The sequence below is a fragment of the Lissotriton vulgaris genome, chromosome 2_1 (assembly GCF_964263255.1).
Source record: "Lissotriton vulgaris chromosome 2_1, aLisVul1.2, whole genome shotgun sequence".
Classification (NCBI taxonomy): domain Eukaryota; kingdom Metazoa; phylum Chordata; class Amphibia; order Caudata; family Salamandridae; genus Lissotriton; species Lissotriton vulgaris.
This window is the reverse complement of record NC_141687.1, coordinates 1,398,423,697-1,398,444,348: the sequence shown is the minus strand read 5'-3', so window position 1 is coordinate 1,398,444,348 and position 20,652 is coordinate 1,398,423,697. Positions and strand designations below refer to the sequence as shown.

Here is a 20,652-nt window from a genome sequence, read left to right as displayed (position 1 = left end):
TTCCACTATGTAATACTCTACTCTGACACTAGACTCTACAACACTCTGCTTCACTGTATTGTACGACACTCTGCTTTACGACATTCCAATGAACGACACTCCACACTACAATTTGAAAGACATTTTATTAAAACATAAACAATAAACATGCATTGACAAAAACAGAGGTTAAGGATAAGTCATAGTTAGAAATACTTTATTGATTCTTCCGATACAAACCCAACTTAAAATACTCAATAAAAGTTGTACAATTATAATTATAACTTCAGTGTATAATTTACACACTAGTTTTAAATGACTAAAAGTCATACACCTCCAAACACAGTCTTGTCAGCGAACTCGCCACTCTACAGTAACTATACCTCAGCCTTTTCCATGCACTGGTTATACTCTTGCATGCTGCATCACTTATATCATGTGAATTCATAGCATTTATACCAACACCTATAACATTTCAAATGACATCATTTGTCACAACACAGTGCATGGTAGAGTGGCATGGTATAGTTACCATTGTCTGGGCAGTGAGCTTAAAAGTGTGTGTATGGAGGTGCACTACTTTATAATAATTTGAAGGTGGTGGATGAATTGTAAGTGAATGTTATAACTATAGAATTTCTAAAGTTTGTGTAGTTTGATTTGGGTTTGTATGGGGAAAAAACGTTTTCCTTGCTATACACCTGCGGAAGAGGGACACACCTTCGAAACGTGTCCGGCAAGGTCGCGTTTGTGGCTGTCAGATCGAAACTGCCTGCAGCTTGCCACTTGTACTCCGAAATAAAGGCTTGCCACCTTGGTCCTGTGCTGGAGTGCTGCTCAATCTTAGGTGTCAGGCAAAAGAGCGTTTATTTTTGGCGGCAGCCCAGCCGCCGAGCGGCACCACCCTGCGAAAAGAGGGGGGCCCCACAGCAGGATATATGCCTACGCCGTCATTGGGGAGCACAGACCGGGGCTTAAAGTGGACGCTGTGGTCGGTGGCCTATCTGCGGGCTTGAAAAGGACAGAAAAGGACAGAACATTAGTGCCCCATCAGTGGTTGGATTTGCCGGGACCACAAGTTCCATGATGCACAACAAAGAAAGGGTATTAAGTTTACGGGATCCACGGGCGCTCAAACAGTATTAACGTAGATGTTTTTATAGATTCAAAATTACTGGTGCTAGCAGGGAGGGGGGACCTAAAAGAACCCCTCAATTTAAATGTGCAAAATTCACATCTAAAACATAAAACACAAAGTCCTGCGCACTCAAATCAAGTATAACAAGTAGTGTGCTACTATATGCAATTGAATAGAAAACTGTCCGTCGGTTCCTGGAGTTTCATGTACATCTCCTTTTATTTGATCATCACACCATTGATAATTTACAGCCAGCCGACACGTGTTTCGTTGTAGGTCTTTACATGCACAGATGCTACAACTCTTCAGGGCTCCATGGCTGGATCCTTAGTATTAAGGCCCACGTCCGGTGATAATTCCAACCCGGCAGGGTAACCTTTTAATGGGATAGTGACGGTGTATGGAACTCCGATATTTCGTATTAAATTGTAGCCGAAGACGCCAGTATTCCGCACATCTTTGCAACAAGTATTCACAGGTTAAAATTCCTTGCAAAATATCACACGGATGTGTGTGGTGTCACTCACTCTGGGGCCGCTAGACTGGCGTCTGAGACCCGGAAGATTTCCGCCATTGAGCCTTGAAGAGTTGTAGCATCTGTGCATGTACAGACCTACAACGAAACACGTGTCGGCTGGCTGTAAATTATCAATGGTGTGATGATCAAATAAAGGGAGATATACATGAAACTCCAGGAACCGACGTTGGACAGTTTTCTATTCAATTGCATATAGTAGCACACTACTTGTTATACTTGATTTGAGTGCGCAGGACTTTGTGTTTTATGTTTTAGATGTGAATTTTGCACATTTAAATTGAGGGGTTCTTTTAGGTCCCCCCTCCCTGCTAGCACCAGTAATTTTGAATTTATAAAAACATCTACGTTAATACTGTTTGAGCGCCCGTGGATCCCGTAAACTTAATACCCTTTCTTTGTTGTGTCTATTTGTCATATGTATACACATCAGGTAACCCAATTTTAACAAAAGCTGATCCTGGACACACTCAATTATTTGTGTCTGCAGAATAGGCTCTATCCCTTAATTGTGTCGATTTGGGCGTTGACGCGTTTCAAGGTTTTTTTTTTACCAATGATAGACCATCTTTTTCAAGACAATTTGATAAAGTCTCTCCTTTATAGGGCACTGGATGGTTGCCACTATCAAAGAATTCCTGCAGATAAACATATCTGTATACGTATTATGTAAGAATGACACATTATTCTTATTTCGTAAAATACAATTCATTTGTGATACTAAACAAACACATTCACAAGCAATCCATTTTGATTTTTTCCTTTCCAATGCATTTCCTATTAATGCATAGTCTCGACTTTTAAAGCTACTGCATTTTTTGCTTGTACAGTTTGTAGAAATCACATTGTTTTATCTGACATGCAGTGATTTATTCTCAATTCATTATTTATACATTTTCAATTCTGATATATGGGCTCTGGCATTACTCTCTGGGTTACTCTTAGGCTGCTTGTAAGGAAATCATATATGTGTATACACACATCAGCCTGATGTGTCGCCCCCTCCTCCCATAGCAAGGTTAATTTTTGACCTTGGTTAACACACGCACCTATGGGGGGATTTATTCATTTACCTTATTTCATAGTATTTATTGTCATAGGTCTTTGGTCTTAATCCACATCTTTTATTTGTGCACCTCTTGAATGTCAAGATTATTTCTGCAACATAAATATATTCATATTAACCCTCTCGTATGTTTAGGGCTATAATTCCAGTATGTTATTGGTATATTTTCTTAGGGGTTACCTTAGGTTCCTGGAAGTCTTTTATCTTTTTTATTACTTCAGCGATTGGTCATTGGTGACTGGTTGCCCCATTTATGTTGTCTTTTATAATTTATCTAGGAAGAAAGATATTTGAGGGTTTTTCCTTAGCTCTCTCTACCAATACGGATTCCAGTTTATTTGAATAGAGGGCAAATAAGAACGGTGCAAGGACACAGCCTTGTCCCACTCCTTTTTCAATATTAAAGTGCCTAGGACACTCCCCTTGTTTCTCATAATGAACACTTGCTGTCGCTTCCAGATACAGCTGCCATATAAAGTTAGTTATAATGTAAATTTTCCTTTGTTACTGAGATTTTAGTCTTTTTTTTGATGATCAAGTTTATTGATTTTTAGAGAATAAATCACAAAATACATTTGTAGCAAAGCCCAGCAAATTATGTGGATAGGATACAGCTGTAAGAGGGACTACAGGGACCTATTGATATTACAGAAGACACCCCCACCCCTCAGGACCAAAGATTAAACCATTTACCCCAAATCTTGCCAAAAGCTCTGGGCAGCCCCAGGCTTCATGAGATCCACACCAATCCACCCCCGTCTCCATTTCCGTATAGTAGGGGGTTTTGCCACCACCAATGCTGCTCCAAGTAAGCGCTTATCGGTCTGAGAGCCATCAAGACCATCAAACACACCCAGGATCAAGCGCAGAGGATCATGGGGAACCGTCCACCCCAGGGTCTGTGTAAGTTACATTTCTACTCCCGCCCAGAATTATGCAAGGACAGGGCATTGCCAAATCATGTGATAGAAGTCAGCAGGGGCGTGGGTGCATCGTGTGCAGGTCGGGGAGGGCCGCAGACGGGCACTGTATAGGTGTGCAGGAGTGAGGTATGCTATGTATAGGTAATAGAGTTGGACTAGACGCAGCTTGGAAGAGGTCGTCAAGGTATTGGGGGCCATGAGGCCCTCTCACCAGTCCGTTCTTCTAGGGGGCCCAGCCAACTCTCCCAGCGGCCATGTAGCGACTCTAGAGTAGCGGGCCATTGTTCACCAGGGAACGAAAAGAAAGATTCGTTCGCCAAGGTCAGAAGGGCTTGTTAATGGACGGCAAAATGTTTGGCTGGATAGTGTGTAATGCGGTGGCAGCAACTGGACTGAAATTATACATTTTGCTGTTAAAGCTGCTTCATATTGGAAATGTAATTCTGTTTTATTTTTAAGAAGCTTTTAAAATTAATAATTATGAAGGAATGGGTTGTAAATGTATATAAATTGTGTTTTTTATCTTTTGATAATGTTGGCATTTTTGCAACGGTTTTAATTAACTATGCAAATAAACTTATACCATACCATTGTACAAGGGAACGATAGATCCGAGATTTTAGTCTTAAAGTGGGTTTAAAGAGAACTAACGTCCAGAAGTTATTCTATTATTGTTAACTGAAAAATGTATTATGTTTTAACTTGTCTTGCAGGATTTCCTTCTCCTAATAGACAAAGTTTGTTTAGGATGGAAGAAGAAGGACTCCGAGATTCCATTGATCACCTTGGTGTAGAAGTAAAAGAAAGTAGTACTAGACCCAACTCTGGTAAATTACATTTTTCCTTTGAGTCTCTATATCAGGTTCAGAGTTCCCACAGTCTCTACCCACACTTTCCTTTATCCGCCTTTGTTTGTGTTCTTTGCCTTATTTTTAACCCATTTTAGAAACATAAGGTAGTTTGATATTTCGCATGCTCACTCTCCCATTCAGCCCTCCCTTGATAAATGTATGTGCATCTGCTGGAAAAAAATACTGAATTCCAGTGGTTGAATTTTAATAAAAGGCCATGTTCTTTTTGCACCAGTTGTTTCCTTAAGAATCAAAGAAGAAGAAGATAGTTATGCCATTGACGATCAATTCACTGAGCTAACCGAAAACTTAAGTGGACATGCAAGTGAGTAGAAACTTAAAACCACAAACCTAAAACATTACTTTGACATTCATCCGACATATGTAAACATGTTCTTTTATGCTCTATCAATCGCCTAAACTGATTATTATATCAATGTGCACAATTCAGTATGTAATTTTGTTCTTTGATGTATATGTTGTATGCTATTACCTCCCCTGATTTTCACCCAGGCATCTTCAGTAACAGTGGCTGTGTCACAGCTGTGTCCAACTGCTATTGGCCCTTTGAAGGAGTAAAGGTGAAGGCCTGATGATGACAGTGAAGCCATAAAATATTCGGCCTTTAAATAACGTATTGAAAGTTATTTGTATGGTGTTTTTGATGGTACAGAACATCATGCTACCTTGCAGTTTTTCCGTAGAAGATTGTTGTACATTTCACAACAAGGTAAACTACAACCTATGTCCATCAAGGATATTCATTGTCAGCTAAGACTAGGATAAATTACCCTATTTGAAAACCATAGAGGCCTCATTCCTTTCGTTTGTTTTTGCTGTGTCTTTGGATTGTGTTATGTGCTCATCAAAAGAGTAATCTGCCTTATGCATTTCTCCTCACAAGTTTACTTCTGTCTACTGATGTGTTCTTTGAGTTGCTTTTTATCTGCAAGAGGGAACATAAAACTTTACCTCTCTCAAATATTTGCAAAAATGTAGAGAAGTTGTAGACCTGTCAGCGGGAGTCTGAAACTATTAATGAACTTCATATGTTTGAGCAAGAGTACGTGTGTTTCACTTTCCAAAATGTTGGCTGGTGATTGAAATCTACTGGGCTACAGGTCCAACTTTCCTTTACCAATATGTGATGAGAGGAGGCTCATCTCTTATATTTGGTAAGGTATCACAGTCACCTCTTATGAGAGAAGAAACCTTTTTGCTCTTGAGTGTCAGAAATGCTTGTCTGAGAGAGATATTGGCACAAGAAATGCAATTTGTATACCTGAAAATCGGAACTATTGTACTGGCAAATGTTTCTGTGTGGTATTGACTATTCAAGCAGAGCTCGAGACAGTTTCTGACAGATGCTTATTTTATACTGACAGTAGTGTGTATTGCTTCTTTTTTTTCAGGCAATCCAGTATTTACACCGATATTTTCTCAAAGCCTTAAGACCAAAGGAAGAACTAAGTTCCACAAGGGTCCGGAGCCTAAGAGAAGAACAACAGGTGAGTGAGAGCCCTAAACTGAGGGACTGACTGAGGATGAGTTAGAACCATAGCCCGAGGAAAGGACCACCAATGAGTAAGAACCATGGCCAGAGGGTAAAACGCATATCTGAGTAACACAGGTGAAAATAATAATGACGTGATTGCATACTGACAGGTCAGAGAGAATCATGGCCTGCGCTAAGGCCACGGATGAATGACAACAGTGTACTCATAGAAGGGCCACTGTTGTGGATAATGACCCGTATGTCAGGATTCACCTGTGAGTGAGAACAAGTAATTTTTTAGTTAGGGGATGAATGCAGGTGTACACCGGGGTACTGTTAGTAGTATAGGGATGCCCTTGTACCCAGGACTCTGTCAATGTAGTTGTAGTTCAGAGAAGAAAGAAAATTGTCAATATAAGAGGTTATTCGGTCTGTAGAACAGTTTATTTGTGTCCCATTATTCACAACAGACATTGTTGAGCATACAAAGAATGACAGAGAGATCATATACAGCCCATCACACCAATCAATTTGGACATATAATGATACAGTTTGAGAAAGGAGATGGGGAAGATTGTGTGTATATAGGAACATTACGGGCAGAGGTGTGGGATGAGGAATCGTCATGAATTGTGGAGATATACGGAACTGCCCACTGGGTGACACTTATGAGGATAATCATTCCATTTCAGTCGATTCTATGGAAAGGAGATAGTCCCGGATGGGTTGCCAAACATTTTTAGGTGTAGGCGAAGGAGGCTGTAGAAGTGCATAATCCTCACTAGCTCTTTCACAGTAGGACATGGATTTGAGCAAGGCGGATTCCGTAGAATGGTGCTCGCTACCCCAATGTACAGCAAGTTCCAGTTTAGGAAGTAGTAAGGTCACAGATACAAACCAGCGTACAGAATTGGGAATTACATGAGTATAGCCGAGGAACTCCATAGCGAGGTCAGGCTGTATTATGTAGTCAACCATAGTTGAAAGAAGTGAGAAGATGGAGGCCCAGTAGTGACCGATTAGGGGGCATGTCCAAGTGAGGTGAGTGAAATCGGAATTAGGGGCTTAACACTTTGGGCTCTGAGTCAAGTGTGTCGGGTCGAATTTGGTAGTGTCTGCAGGGGAGATATATGCTCTGTGCAGAAACTTGGGAAGGTTTAGCTTATGTCTGTTGTTGATGGATATGAGCTTATTTTGAGAGCAGCAATATGACTGGATCTTGTCAGAGATCAAATATCCCACATCTGCACTCCAGGTCTCTCCAACCTGTGTTGTGGAATCTAATTTTAGGGCGAGGCAAACACAATAAAGTTCCGAAACTAGAGGATCACTATCAGTAATTATGAGTGAAAGTGGCGTTAACGTATCTGGAGCCAAAGGGTACGTGGGAAAACAAGAGCGCAAGGTATTATGAAGTCTGCGTAGTATGAAGTGATCCATGTGAGAAGCACCCTGGGAGCGAGTATCAGTAGCATAGGAAAGGGCATAATCATCTAGAAACACATCCCCTAAAGTGTGGAGTCCATGGCGGGCCAGGGTGTGTTGGACTAGTTTTTCACTCGTGAGGATGAGCCATGGATTATCCACCAAGGGGATGCTGGGTTAATAAAGCATACTCCCTCCTAAAACACAAAGGAGCCGTTGCCAGGCCCAGCAAGTGGGTGAGAGGGTCTATTGTCAGTGGGGTCCATGGAAATGCCCTATGGCAAGATGGCTGAAAGCGGTATGTGTCCAGCCTGGTAACTCTCAGTCCTGTGGTATGGGATGTGGGTTTCAGGGTAATACTAGGGGTAAGCGTACTGGCACTGTGCAACAAGATAATAAAGAAAGAGGTCTGGGACTTCAAAACTGACACGCTCTGAGGAAAGGGTCATGGTGTCCCACTTAATGCAGGGCCTACATCCAGCTCACTTTAAGAGTGGACTACTCCAGGTTTTCCAAAAATGTGGGAGTGTGATGGGGATGTTTAAAAACAAATACAAAAAAGGGGGCGCACTACCATTTTAATTATTGACACCCGTCCAGCCATGGAAAGAGGGAGGCTAATCCAGCGCTCCACTTGCGCCGACAAGCGTTCCATGGCAGGGCTGTAGTTTAGCCGAAGAACTTGTTCTTTAAATGTATGTGGATGGTAAACACCCCTTACTACGGATCCGTTACCCACCCCGCATGTTGTTACAACCCAGTCGTTACAACAACTGTGTTGAAACAGCGCATACCATTACCATTACCCCGCAAGTTGTTACAACAACTTGGGGAGGGGGGAGAAGGTGTTGGATTTAAAATCCAACACCTTCCCTACTGTCCGCCCAGACTGGAGTTGTAATAGTAAATCATACTATTCCAACATCCAGCGCCCTCCTCTGCAAGTCGTTGTTACGACTTGCGGGGTAATGGTATGCGTTGTTACAACACAGTTGTTGTAACAACCGCCGTTGTAACAACATGCGGGGTGAGGGAAAGCAGAAAGAAGAGGCATAGTCTATGTGGATACCCAAGTATCACGACAGGGTGTGCTCAATGTCTGTGGGATATGTATTCACAGTCAATGGGAATAGCTCAGATTTGGCCCCGTTTATATGAAGGCCTGACAGACTGCCAGAGCAAATAATTTCCCATATCAATGGTGGGAGGTTGTCAGCAGGATGGCAGACAAATAATAATAAATAAATAAATAAATAATAAAATATCATCAGCATAGAATGAGGCAAAGAGAAGACCATGTGCGAGTTGAAGGCCGTGATTTATGTGCCGCTTCTGAAGGTACAGACCAAGGGGTCCATTGCAGTTACGAATAAGAGAGGGTAAAGGGGGCAACCCTGCCCGGTACCCCTAAAAACAGGGAATCACTCAGTAAGCTGGGAGTTCACTCACAGACAGGCTCCTGGTTAGGTGTAGAGAAGCACGATAGAGGATATGAAGGAGCTGGGAAATCCATGTTTTGCCAGCGTTGCTCTCAGGAAAGTCCATTCCAAAGAGTCAAATGCTTTTTCTGGGACCAGTATGCCACTGCGGTGGGAAGCGTATGGGAGATACTATTTAACACCGCGAAGATTGTTCCCAGATTGAAAGAGATAGATCTGTGTGGGACAAATCCAGATTGTACAGGTGAAATAATTTGGTCCATACGTATGTAGAGAAGTGTGGCCAAGATTTTGGCAAATATTGTATTATCTAAATTTAGGAGAGAGAGGGGTTTGAATGAGGACCAAGAAGGGGCTTTTTACCAGGTTTCAAAAGCAATTTAAGGGCTGCATTGTGTAGTGTAGGGCGAGGGAGCATGTGCTCAGAGCCTCCATGTATAAAGCGAGCAAATGAGGGGCAAGTAAATGTTTGTAGGCTTTGTAAAAAGGTCCTGTAATGCCATCCAGGCGGGTGGCTTTGAAGCCATCTATTGCATCTAAGGCCTGGATGGCCATTTTGCCGGTGATGGGCTCAGCACCTTCTAGGAATTTACAGACCTGCACGACAAAAATGTTCAACAGCCCATATAAAATAAATGCCTGCATAATACTGTGATCTGGCAGGGAAAACCACTTAGGAGATATTTTGGTAGTCTACATGGAAGGTTTGTGGGTTCTTATTTATTTTCCCCAGAATATTTTGTGTTTTATAGGCAACACATTTTGTTATATGTGTTGAAAGGAAGACAGACCAAAGCATTTAAGAGCTAAATGTTAATGGCCCGGTGTGGTTTATTGAGATATTTTTATTGCAAATTAAATGTTTAACGGTTGATCACATAAAGATATTCTGACATAATAACAGAAATAATTGTAAAAATAATACCTTGTGGTTTATATAGCACTTAATACTGCGTTTCTGCTGTTTCTAAGCATGTCAAATACCTGGTGTCCCTGTTACAATTTAGGGGTACTCTATTCCCTAACAGTCGAATAATATACGACAGAGTGTACCCTGCCAGATTTCAAACTTGTGATATTGCGGAACACTGCATTTGGAGGCAGCAAACATTAACTTGCTGAGACCTCTCATTTATGGGCATTCAAAATATACAAACATAATTATGTATTGTTACAAAAGGGTCCAATGTGTTTACGTTATTGCTATAGTTACATATATTACAGCACATCTATTTAAAGCTCTTACAAAACTCGGTTGCCTGCATGCCCCTACCCTTTCTGCACTATGAGGCTCTGGTGGTAAATCTTGCTGCAAATACTTTCAGCAAGGTTCTCCTTATTGATATACGAGCCACAAAAGCTAAAACAAATGTCTGCAAATAACAACAGATTAGATAAGGCACTGGATGTAGGAGAGCTGTTTTCTCACGTTACGGTTTGACTGTTTGTTCAAACTAGCCTCGCCATTGGTGGATCAAATAAGCGGTTAACATGTTAGTAGAATGCACATCACCCAGGTCTTGCAACTCCTGATTACATTTCGTTTGTGGTTTTATGCAGCTGACTTTATGGAAAAAGGTTACTTACAAGAATTGGATTGACACCATAAATTGATTTAGAATAGACAACATTGCCATTTCATGATACTGATATTTATTCACTGATGTCATATTTAAACAAGTGGCATACAATTAAAATAAATATCTATTAACCTCTTCAAAGCCTTTGGGATAGGCAAGGTCAGCAATCTTATCAATTCCAAATAGAACACCCAAAGGAAAACCTAAGCTGCATGTGTAGATGGGTGAGACAGTTGGGATAGCGTTGAAGGTTTAAACAATTTCGTCCTCAGACATCACTAGATCCATTGTGAATTATAGAGGAAAGAAGAACAGCTGGGTCAGTCTTAAGCCTGGTTATGACATAAATATCATAATGTAATTATTTATTTATTATGCAATTTGTACCGCGCAAACTAAACCCGAAGGTGTCAAGGCGCCTATCAAAAAAGATCAGAAATGCAGAGCACAACTACAGGTACGCGCGTACAAAGAGGTGGGTCTTCAGAGCAGATCTAAATGATTGTAGAGTGGGGAGATACCTTAATTCAAGCGGGAGAGCGTTCCACCACTTTGGGGCCAGATTGGAAAAAGCTTTACCACCCCATCTGGTTTTCCGAATACGCGGAACAGAGAGAAGAAGTCTGTTTGAGGAGCGAAGGTTCCTGCCAGGATTGTGATGGGACAGAATGGATCCAATGCCAGTAAGGCTATTTTTAGCTAAAGCCTTGTAGACCATACACATGGTCTTAAAGGGTATCTGGTCCTCAACAGGAAGCCAATGGAGCTGCTTCCGGGCAGAGGTGGCAGAGGCACATCGGGGTAAATCCAGAACAAATCTGGCTGCTGCATTCTGGACCACCTGCAAGCGCTGCAGCTGACTTTTATTCAGCCCCGCATACAGCGCATTGCAGTAGTCCAGACGGGAGCCCAGGAGGGCAACGGCAAGTTGCTTTCTTGCCTGCAAGGAGAGGTAGTGCCTGATTTTCCTTAGTATGTGGATGATACCCCAACAGGTCGATACAGTCCTGTTGACCTGTTGGCATATACTAAGGATGGGATCAATCATAACCCCAAGGTTTTTAGCTGAGGAAGTAGGATCAGGACAAGCACCCAGTGAGTCTGGCCACCACTCAACTGACCAAATCTCATCCTTTCCTCCAGACACCATCACCTCGGTCTTCTCCCCATTCAGTTTCAATGAGTTGTGAATCATCCATTGGCCGACTGCCTCCATACAAGATCTAAAATTGGAGGCAGTCGACGTAACTGACTGGGAGAGAGAGACAAGGATCTGGGTGTCATCCGCATAGGAAACTACCTCCATCCCAAAAGATCTAATAAGTCTGGCAAGGGGGGGTCACATAAATGTTGAAAAGGGTGGGGCTAAGCGCCGACCCCTGAGGGACCCCACATTGCACAGACAGGGATGGAGATAGGAATTTACCCAGCATGACCCTTTGCTCTCTATGGTCAAGAAAAGAGGAAAGGAGCCCCAGGGCCGCCCCCCGAACCCCAATCTCCCTCAGTTGAGATGTTAAGACCGGGGCGGAAAGGGTATCGAAGGCAGCCGTGAGGTCTAAAAGGATCAGGAGGGAGGTCTGTCCCCCATCCACACGCGTGCGGATATTATCAAGCACTAGGGTGAGGGCAGACTCAGTGCTAGGTTACCTCCTGAACCCATGCTGGGAAAGATCCAGGCAGCCCGAACTCTCCACAAAGGCAGCAAGATGTTTATTTAGATGAGCTTCTAACATATTCGCGGGAGCCGGAAGCAGTGAGATGGGGCAAAAGTTTTTTAATACCCCAGGGTCAAGAGAAGGTTTCTTAAGCAGTGGTTTTACTACAGCATTTTTCCACTGCCGAGGAAAAATGCCCTCCCTCATCGCCCTATTCATGATGTCAACCAGAGGGGGAAGGATTCAGACTTGATGGAACTCTTTTCAGTCCAAGGAAAAGGTTCCATACAATCATATAAGTGATAGATATTCTTTGGCTCTGGGAAAAAGAATGATAACCAATGTCTGTCATGTCTCATTCCGTTAGGCACTAGGGCTCACAGTGCTTGTAACCATTATCATTATTGTGCCCTTCCATCTTAGATACCCACAGCTGCACATACACTTGCCACACCGTAGTTTTTAACAGCCCCAGGACAGCAAATAGAATCAATAGAACACACAGAGGCAGATGATACCTCAGCAAACACAAAATGACAGTGACACAGGATGAAAGTTAAAGAAAAACTCATCTCCTAACAACAGCTTGATAGGAATATCCTCACAAGAAAGTGCTTCATTTTGAAAGTACCACCCATGTGTGTATGGGTGCACACATGCATGCTTGTGTGTGATTAATCACCTTTATACACACATCAATAATTCCATATTTTTGAGAAGCAGAGAGATTGTAAGTGATCAGTGAATAATATAGTTAGTGAATATTGATCACATAATGGAGTGGTTTTCTGTAATATCTACATATGAAGGGCCCAAACAGACTGCAAGAAAACAATGCCTGACTGCTTCCTTAATTGCACTGGGGACAGACTGAAACTGTTGGTTTAATGGTGGTCCCATGGTGCTCCGTGAAACTTCTCTAATAACAGTGTACACACTGTTACTTCAGGACCTAAACCAAGAGTCCAGCTTTTCACTTTGTGTCAAAGTAGCACATAATAACAAAATATGAATAAAGTAAAAATTATATCTCTGAAAATACTGATTTGGGTCAAGATTTGAAATCTTTGCACCAGCCACCAAACAGCTGCTAATAAAAAAGTGATTTCATTTGAGTAGACATTCCAAGTGCTTGTCACCAATATGAGAAAGGATTAGATTTTGCACATGAGAGCTAATGTCTTCCTGGGGAATTAAACTTGTTTTCAAGGTGGCTGTATTTGTTGTTCAGTAGACAGAATCTTTCTAATTTTGTCAGTGTGGTTTTGCATTGAAATACGAGAGTCCAAAGTAAATCCCAGAGACGTGGAGTAGTGTTAATTTGAGAATGGTACCCAGTGGTGCTAGACTTTTTTATCCATATTTTGATCAATGATTTTTTGTCATCTTTGTGGTAAAACATGAATACAGTTCTAGTCGGTTTTATTTTGAGGAAAATAGATTTCTATACATAGTTTATTGCTTGATGTTAGAATTAAAATATTGACAGAGGTTGGTTGGTACCTTCAATAGAGATAAATGTTGTCTGCAAATTGAAGGATGTATATTATCCCAGTGCATAAAATGGATGGGCGCTCCATGTTTAAGTTGAATGATGTAGGAGACTCTTGGCTGCCTCAGACAGTCTGGGGAAGGCATTTGAGCTGGATGAGTCAATCTTGGCATTTTGGGATACTTCAGACAGGAAAAAGTTAAACATTTAGGATCATGCCGCTGCTACACATTCTTCTAGATAGAATGAAAGAAGAGCCTCACATTTCACAGTGTCAGAGTTGCAGGGAGGGCCCATGACAAAAGCAGACACGTATTAACATGAACAGATTTTCTACTGCAGTAATATTTTAGGTACTAAAGCACTTCATTTGTTAATGCAGTGATTCGTCCATTGCATGGTTTTCTTTCCACTTCTACCAGGGTGGTAAAGGCAAACAATCTGTCTAGTCTTGTGTTTGTGGGTGATTCTGTATTACAGCATAACCTATTCTTTCATATAATTTAAGTGAACGTCATCAAATCATAATCATTTAGAATGTATTCTCCTTCTTGCTTACCACCTCAGATTGGTAATGGAAATAGAGTGGAAGCCAAAGCTGAGGAAAAGTCTTAGAAGATGTCACTCCAGCTGGCTGCACAGAACATGCACAGATAAAAAGTATCTCGCCCTGCCCTGCCCTACATATTCGTCTAACCCAGGTATACAAGACCAGATTGGGTTAATCTAGTATATAAGCCTTGGATGCCATTATCTCTCAACATGACGCAATTACCATTGACCATAAACTCCCTGATGACTGGTCGGACCATCACGTGATTCTATTCCATTTTACCCAAAAAATGCTCTCTCAGTCGCCCGTGCAAGACACCCCCAAATGGGCCAGAAACCTCACCAAGATCCCCCTTGTCGCCCTTGAAGATAGGATAAACTCGCTCCTCCCCAGCGCCAACGACCATCTCACCACAGCCGAACTCACCTAGCTCTACAATGCAAATATGGTGACCATGCTTGACCAACTAGCCCCCTTGAAACAAAACAAAAAAAGCCAAGCCATTCCATCCAGATCATGATTCAACACCGACACTAACTCCAAAAGTAGGGCAAGTCCCGTCCACTGCTGAAAAAACTCAGCCTTAACATAAAGGATTTGAACAACTCGTCTCCACCCTTCCTTTTCTTTCCAAAATCCTAGAAAGATGCGTACTCCAACAACTAACCCAACACCTGGACAACATCGACCTCCTTGACTTTCATCAGTCTGGCTTTAGAAAAGGATGCAGCATTGAAACCGCGATCCTCAACATCATCAACGATATCCACAAATCACTCAACCGACCATTACTGCTTCCTCATCCTCCTAGACCTATCAGCAGCTTTCGACACGGTAGACCACAAACTTCTCATTAAGGCTCTCCAAGAAAGAACCGGACTTGGCGAGGTTGTCCTTGAATGGTTCTCATCGTTCCTACACAACTGCACCCAAAGAATTAAAATCCACAACTTTGCATTTGACCTGCATCCAGTCAACAAGTGAGTCCAGCAAGGTTTAGTACTATCCCCGCAACTTTTCAACATTTACATAGAAACAATGCAGCAGCCAGAATGGTCACTGGAATCAAGAAATGTGATCACATTTCTCCGGCACTCAGAGAACTTAAGTGGCTCCCAGTGGAAATGTGGGCTAGTTTCAGAACAGCCTGCCACACATATAAAGCCTTGCACACCGGCAAACCCGAATATTTGACTGCCAAACTCAAAAAAGCCAGTCAGAACAGGAACCTCAGAAGCTCAAACTCTCTGCTACTCATTCCACTGAAAACTCAAAAACAAAAAACTGCGGCTCGATCGTTCGCCGGGAGCGCGCCCAAAATCTGGAACTCTATTCCCCCCACATCAGAACTACTACCTCTTTTGCAAAATTCGAAAGCCAGCTCAAAGTCCTGTTCCTCGAACGCTCTCTAGGGAACCAATCGGAGCAGCCAGAGCGTGGAAGCAGACACCTATCACAGCTTTGACTCTATGTCCCCAAGCCTCATAACCGAACTTGCCACTAATTGACCTACACTATTATTGTATTTTGTTATTCTCTGCATTGTAACTGTTATAAAGCGCTCCAATACCCTCGGGTCAGGTAAGCGCTATATAAAACCTCTTAAATAAAACAAAAAATATATATAAAACTATAACTCTGCTGAGGATGGAATTTAATTGAAAATCACAGTAAGGGTTGCCATATAGGGTATGTCGAAAGCACTCCATTAATTTTGTTATATTCTACACCAAGGAAATATTCACCACTAACATCCCAAAGGCCAAGAATAAGAGTGTTGTTGTGCTATTTATTCACTTTACAGTGATATTCTTTCATATGCTAGGATACATACAAATCTTCTGTATTTTATCCAGCGTTTGTTGCCAGCGTCATTTAGCATATATGGTGTCAAACATTTGTCCTTTGTTTAAAAAATAGAACCTCATTGATGTTGTAGATTAAGATAAAGATTGTCACGAGTAGTTCTTTCCAGAGAGGCTGCACTGCTTATTACCTCTCTGAATATGGTTAAGTTATCTGACCTTGTTAATGAAATAAAACAAATCAACATTTTTTTCACAGCATACTACACTTCTCATAGCCCTCTGAGTGGTAGATGCGCTTGACTGCTATAATAGTTTATTTTCCATGTGCTATTATACAAGTATGAACCTAAATAGCTTTGATTTTGTTTTATCCAGTAGGACTGGGAAGTGGGATCAAGGAAGAGGGTGATGGCTACCTTGAAGCATGCACAGAAAAAACAATAGCAATCAATGCTCTACCTGGAAAAACAAGATTGAAGGTGCTGAAGGACATTGAAACTGGACGTAACTCCGGACGCCAACTATGTTCAGGAACTGATCAGGAAATCGGAGGGAAGAAAGTTATGACATGTGACGGTGCTCCCTTGGATCTAGGACATTCCTCTTTCTCTCAGGTGGATTCCAAAATAGACAGAGCTGATGCACTCAATAATAGTAGTGAGAATAATTTGAGTGATGCAAATCCTCTTGCATGTCAACAATTCAAGCAAAAATATTTGAGACCATATCCTTGTCCTGATTGTGGAAAGGTTTTCAAGGCAAAACAGGATCTTACTAGACATGAGAGAACACATTCAGGAGAAAGGCCGTTTGTTTGCACACAATGTCAAAAAAGCTTCAGTATGAAGCACCATCTTACAAGACACCTAAGAACTCATATGAGAGAGAGACCTTATACATATAGTGAATGCGGTAACCTTTTCGTCAGCGAAGGAAATCTCAATAATTTCCAGACAACAAATATAGCATCCAACGAAACTGTTCAACTTATTGGCATAATCCCTAAGAGGATTCCAACTTGGAGAAAATAATAGTTAATAGTAACTTCTAATTGTTTTTCATAGTATTCGGAGAATAGATCAAACAAATCCTTCTAGTAGTGAGAGAACAAATTGACACTGCCCACAATAGAAAAGAAAATCATGTCACCTTAGCTGTGCAGATCAATTGCCTAACCAAGCTAGGCACCCTGCTCCGCATGAAAGTGACATCAGACAGTTTCCAGTGAGATAAGAAAGTTGGTAAAGTGTATGTAGTACATATAACAAATCTTTAACAAATGCAGAAGCGCCAATCCAAGGGATTGAAAAAGTAGCTGCCAATCAAATAAAAGAGATAGAAATTTTCTACTTTTCTTTTTTATGACATCAATTAACAAACTGTCAAATACCTTTCTTTCTCCTTCACTGACATTCAGCTTTATGTATGGCAGAAAATGAGCCAACGTTCTTAGTTCAGAGCAAGTGAGAATGAAAATTAAATGCGTGCAAGTGTCACTTTGAATCCCGTGTTTGCACCATTCAGCAAATATAGTAGAAGGCAACATGAAAAACAAAACAGTGTTGTTCACTTCATGTGGCATGTAAATATTCATATGTCTTAGATGGAGAGTGAAAATGACTATAGTGATGTATAGTGATAAACACTTATGTGTTCCCACTTTTTAGATTTATAGATTTGTAACTGAGGTAAGTGAAGATAAAAATAGTTCCAGAATTTGACGTGGTATTCCATAAAAAATTTCAATATACCTTTGTTTTTCTTCCATCAATTTCTCAATTGAAAATGTCTAGTTGAAGGCACAGTATCAGAAAGAAGGAGGTACCCCTGTGGTATATGACAGGGAGGGGGATCTTGACATCAGCAAAACAAGTTAAAGTCCCTGTCTGAACCGTGGCAGGCTAGAATGACTGAGCTATAAATCCTAAACGGGGTCAGAGATAGGTGGAAGAGTAATTATCCCTATCTTTTTAACGAATAAAAAATGCAAGCAAGGCAAAGTGGACATTAACACAAAGTCATTTCAACGTGAAAATATACTCAGTAGGGCAATGTTTGTCGATTAAAAAATAATCATGAAATTTATTTATCACCTCCCAGCACGGGTTACATTCTAAAACATAATAAAAACATTTGATTAAAAACCACCAGCGGTGGTGAAGCAGTGAATCTATATTCAGTCAAAAGTGAAAAAACAGTCGACGCGGCGTTTCGGTGCTTTATAGATCTTGACACCTTCTTCAGGACATTTGCAACATTTTGACTCAGTATCTGTGTTTTTAGTGGGAAAAGATTTAAATTTCTTTCCACATAGATTTATACTTCTTGCGCTCTTGATATTTCTCAGGCTTAACTGTCAATGGAATAAGCCTCTGTATGCACGGAGGGGCCACCGTCAATAGCAGGAATAGCTACTCGGATTCTTTGGACCTGTTTACAGTGTTAGGTAGGTCTTGTAGATTTGAAGAAATGGTGATAATCTCTTTATCCAAGTCTTCACTTTCTTAATTTGATGAAGAAATCTTTGGGTTAAAATGCGGCCTCCCTGCTCCTCCGGGCTTCCGTCTTCATGGCGATTCGAGCCCCTCCGTGCATACAGAGGCTTATTCCACAGATACTGAGTCAAAATGTTGCAAATGTCGTGAAGAAGGTGTCAAGATCTATAAAGCACCGAAACGCCGCGTCGACTGTTTTTTCACTTTTGACTGAATATAGATTCACTGCTTCACCACAGCTGGTGGTTTTTAATCAAATGTTTTTATTATGTTTTAGAATGTAACCCATGCTGGGAGGTGATAAATACATTTCATGATTATTTTTTAATCGACAAAAATTGCCCTACTGAGTGTATTTTCACGTTGAAATGACTTTGTGTTAATGTCCACTTTGCCTTGCTTGCATTTTTTATTCGTTAAAAAGATAGGGATAATTACTCTTCCACCTATCTCTGACCCCGTTTAGGATTTATAGCTCAGCCATTCTAGCCTGCCACGGTTCAGACAGGGACTTTAACTTGTTTTGCTGATAGTTGAAGGCACAGCCTATAGAACAGACTGTAAATCACTAATGCTTCTGCATTGCTCAGTGCTGTAATATTTAAGATGACGCCTTTTACAACAAACTCGGGGACCTATTTTGAAAAACAATCATGTTTCATATTCATAAAATATACATTTACACAAGCAATAGTACATCTGTAGCCAGGGTGGTGACCCCAAATTGGTGAGGGTATAGAAGAAGGGGCATCTCAACTGAGCAAAATAAATTCTCTGTGGAGGTAAAAAAATACATGTTAAAAGTTAAACACTTATGTAAATCCTTTATAGATGCATTACAAAATGGTCTTGCATATAAGAACCATAGGACTCCTGAAAGAATGTAGGAGTCCACTCAAAATGGGAGATTTCTTTTTTTTAAATAAGTTTTATTCCAAACATAGGCTCTTGAGAATCATTCTCTGTATGCTTGCATTGCTAAATTTCAGTTTGGCAAACAATCGTTAAATACAAATCAAACAACTGACATTGAATCATGTGAAATTGTAAGTGAAATAATTATTCTTTCATTCAACAGTGAATGTGGGTAATGCTGATAGATTTTCATAGCGAGTGATTTAAATAATTTCCACTGACAGACTATTAAATTCAGTTATGTTTTCTGGTATGGCATACTGTTGTGAAGAAAGAGTCACCAAATTACCAAGAATGTACGAAGTTGCATGGAGTTTTATGATGTACGGTATACGTCTGTTAAAACAGTGTAAGTGACAATAGGTTGCCTCTGCTATTATGGAAATCCCAAAAGCAATCCTAGTATTTCATAATGTGTCTAAATATATTCAGAGCTATAACGTCACCTGAGTCATGTCTTTTTCTTTAATCCTAAATCGTATTACTTTTTTTCAATACTTTACTGCATGTGCTAATTTCATTTTACCTTTAAGTAAGGTTTTCCTCATCCTTTTAATTTAGATGAGTGTTGAATGATTCAGACATCTTTCAATCATTTGAAGATTGTACATAGATGTACCCTTTGTTGCAGAAAGTGAAATGCTTATTGACCAAAGTAACTTTACATTTTTCAGTTTTTTGTTAATGTTGCATCTTGAAACCTTTAACTGAGTTAGTTTGTTTCTTGAATTGTTTCATCACCAGCCTTTTGAAATTTAACCTATTATTTTTTGTGAAAAATTAGGGTAACTTTACTGTTTTAAGTGTTTAGATTTTTTTTGTTTTACTTCTTTAATCTCCTTGAGTAATAAAGAAGACTATTAAAGCAAATTTAAATGAGTTTGCTGGTAAAGTCACTAACCGATACAACATACACAATATATCTAGAAGGTCTTTGTAAAATGATGTTTATTGCCCTTTGCTATTTTTTTTGTATTTTTAAATTGATGTACTAAACACAATAAATGTAAGTTGTTCTCTTTTTAAATTTTGTTTTTATAGCAGTTTTACTGATGAACTTACAGAAAACTATGGTGTACAGCTGTCATAATAAGTACCAGTAAGCAGCATCATGTTATCAAAGAACAGAGACTTTTAAGAGAAACCAATAAGTGATATTTTAGGAGAGAGCAAAAGAACCAGTAAAAGCAACAAATAAAGAAATAAGCGGACAGCACTCTAGATTATAAGGGCAATCAAAACAAGGTAAAGATCAAGAAAATCAAAGGCCACAAACTGGTTGAAGAAAGATGAGTACATA

At 40.5% G+C, this 20,652-nt stretch overlaps 1 protein-coding gene across 2 annotated transcripts in view; it reads left to right on the top strand.

The window, feature by feature from the left end:
• Positions 1 to 20,379, top strand: part of LOC147732651 (zinc finger protein 777-like) — a 151,537-nt gene extending 131,158 nt beyond the window's left edge. The window contains exons 4-8 of one of the 2 annotated variants that reach the window (XM_086957163.1): positions 4,355 to 4,468; positions 4,728 to 4,817; positions 5,905 to 6,000; positions 16,321 to 17,826; positions 18,927 to 20,379. In XM_086957163.1, the coding sequence (XP_086813289.1) occupies positions 4,355 to 4,468; positions 4,728 to 4,817; positions 5,905 to 6,000; positions 16,321 to 16,973 (953 nt within the window). In that variant the 3' untranslated portion in view covers positions 16,974 to 17,826; positions 18,927 to 20,379. Of the gene's footprint in view, positions 1 to 4,354; positions 4,469 to 4,727; positions 4,818 to 5,904; positions 6,001 to 16,317; positions 17,827 to 18,926 lie in introns of both variants that reach the window. The other variant, XM_086957161.1, reaches the window with a different exon arrangement.
• Positions 20,380 to 20,652: the final 273 nt, after the last annotated feature.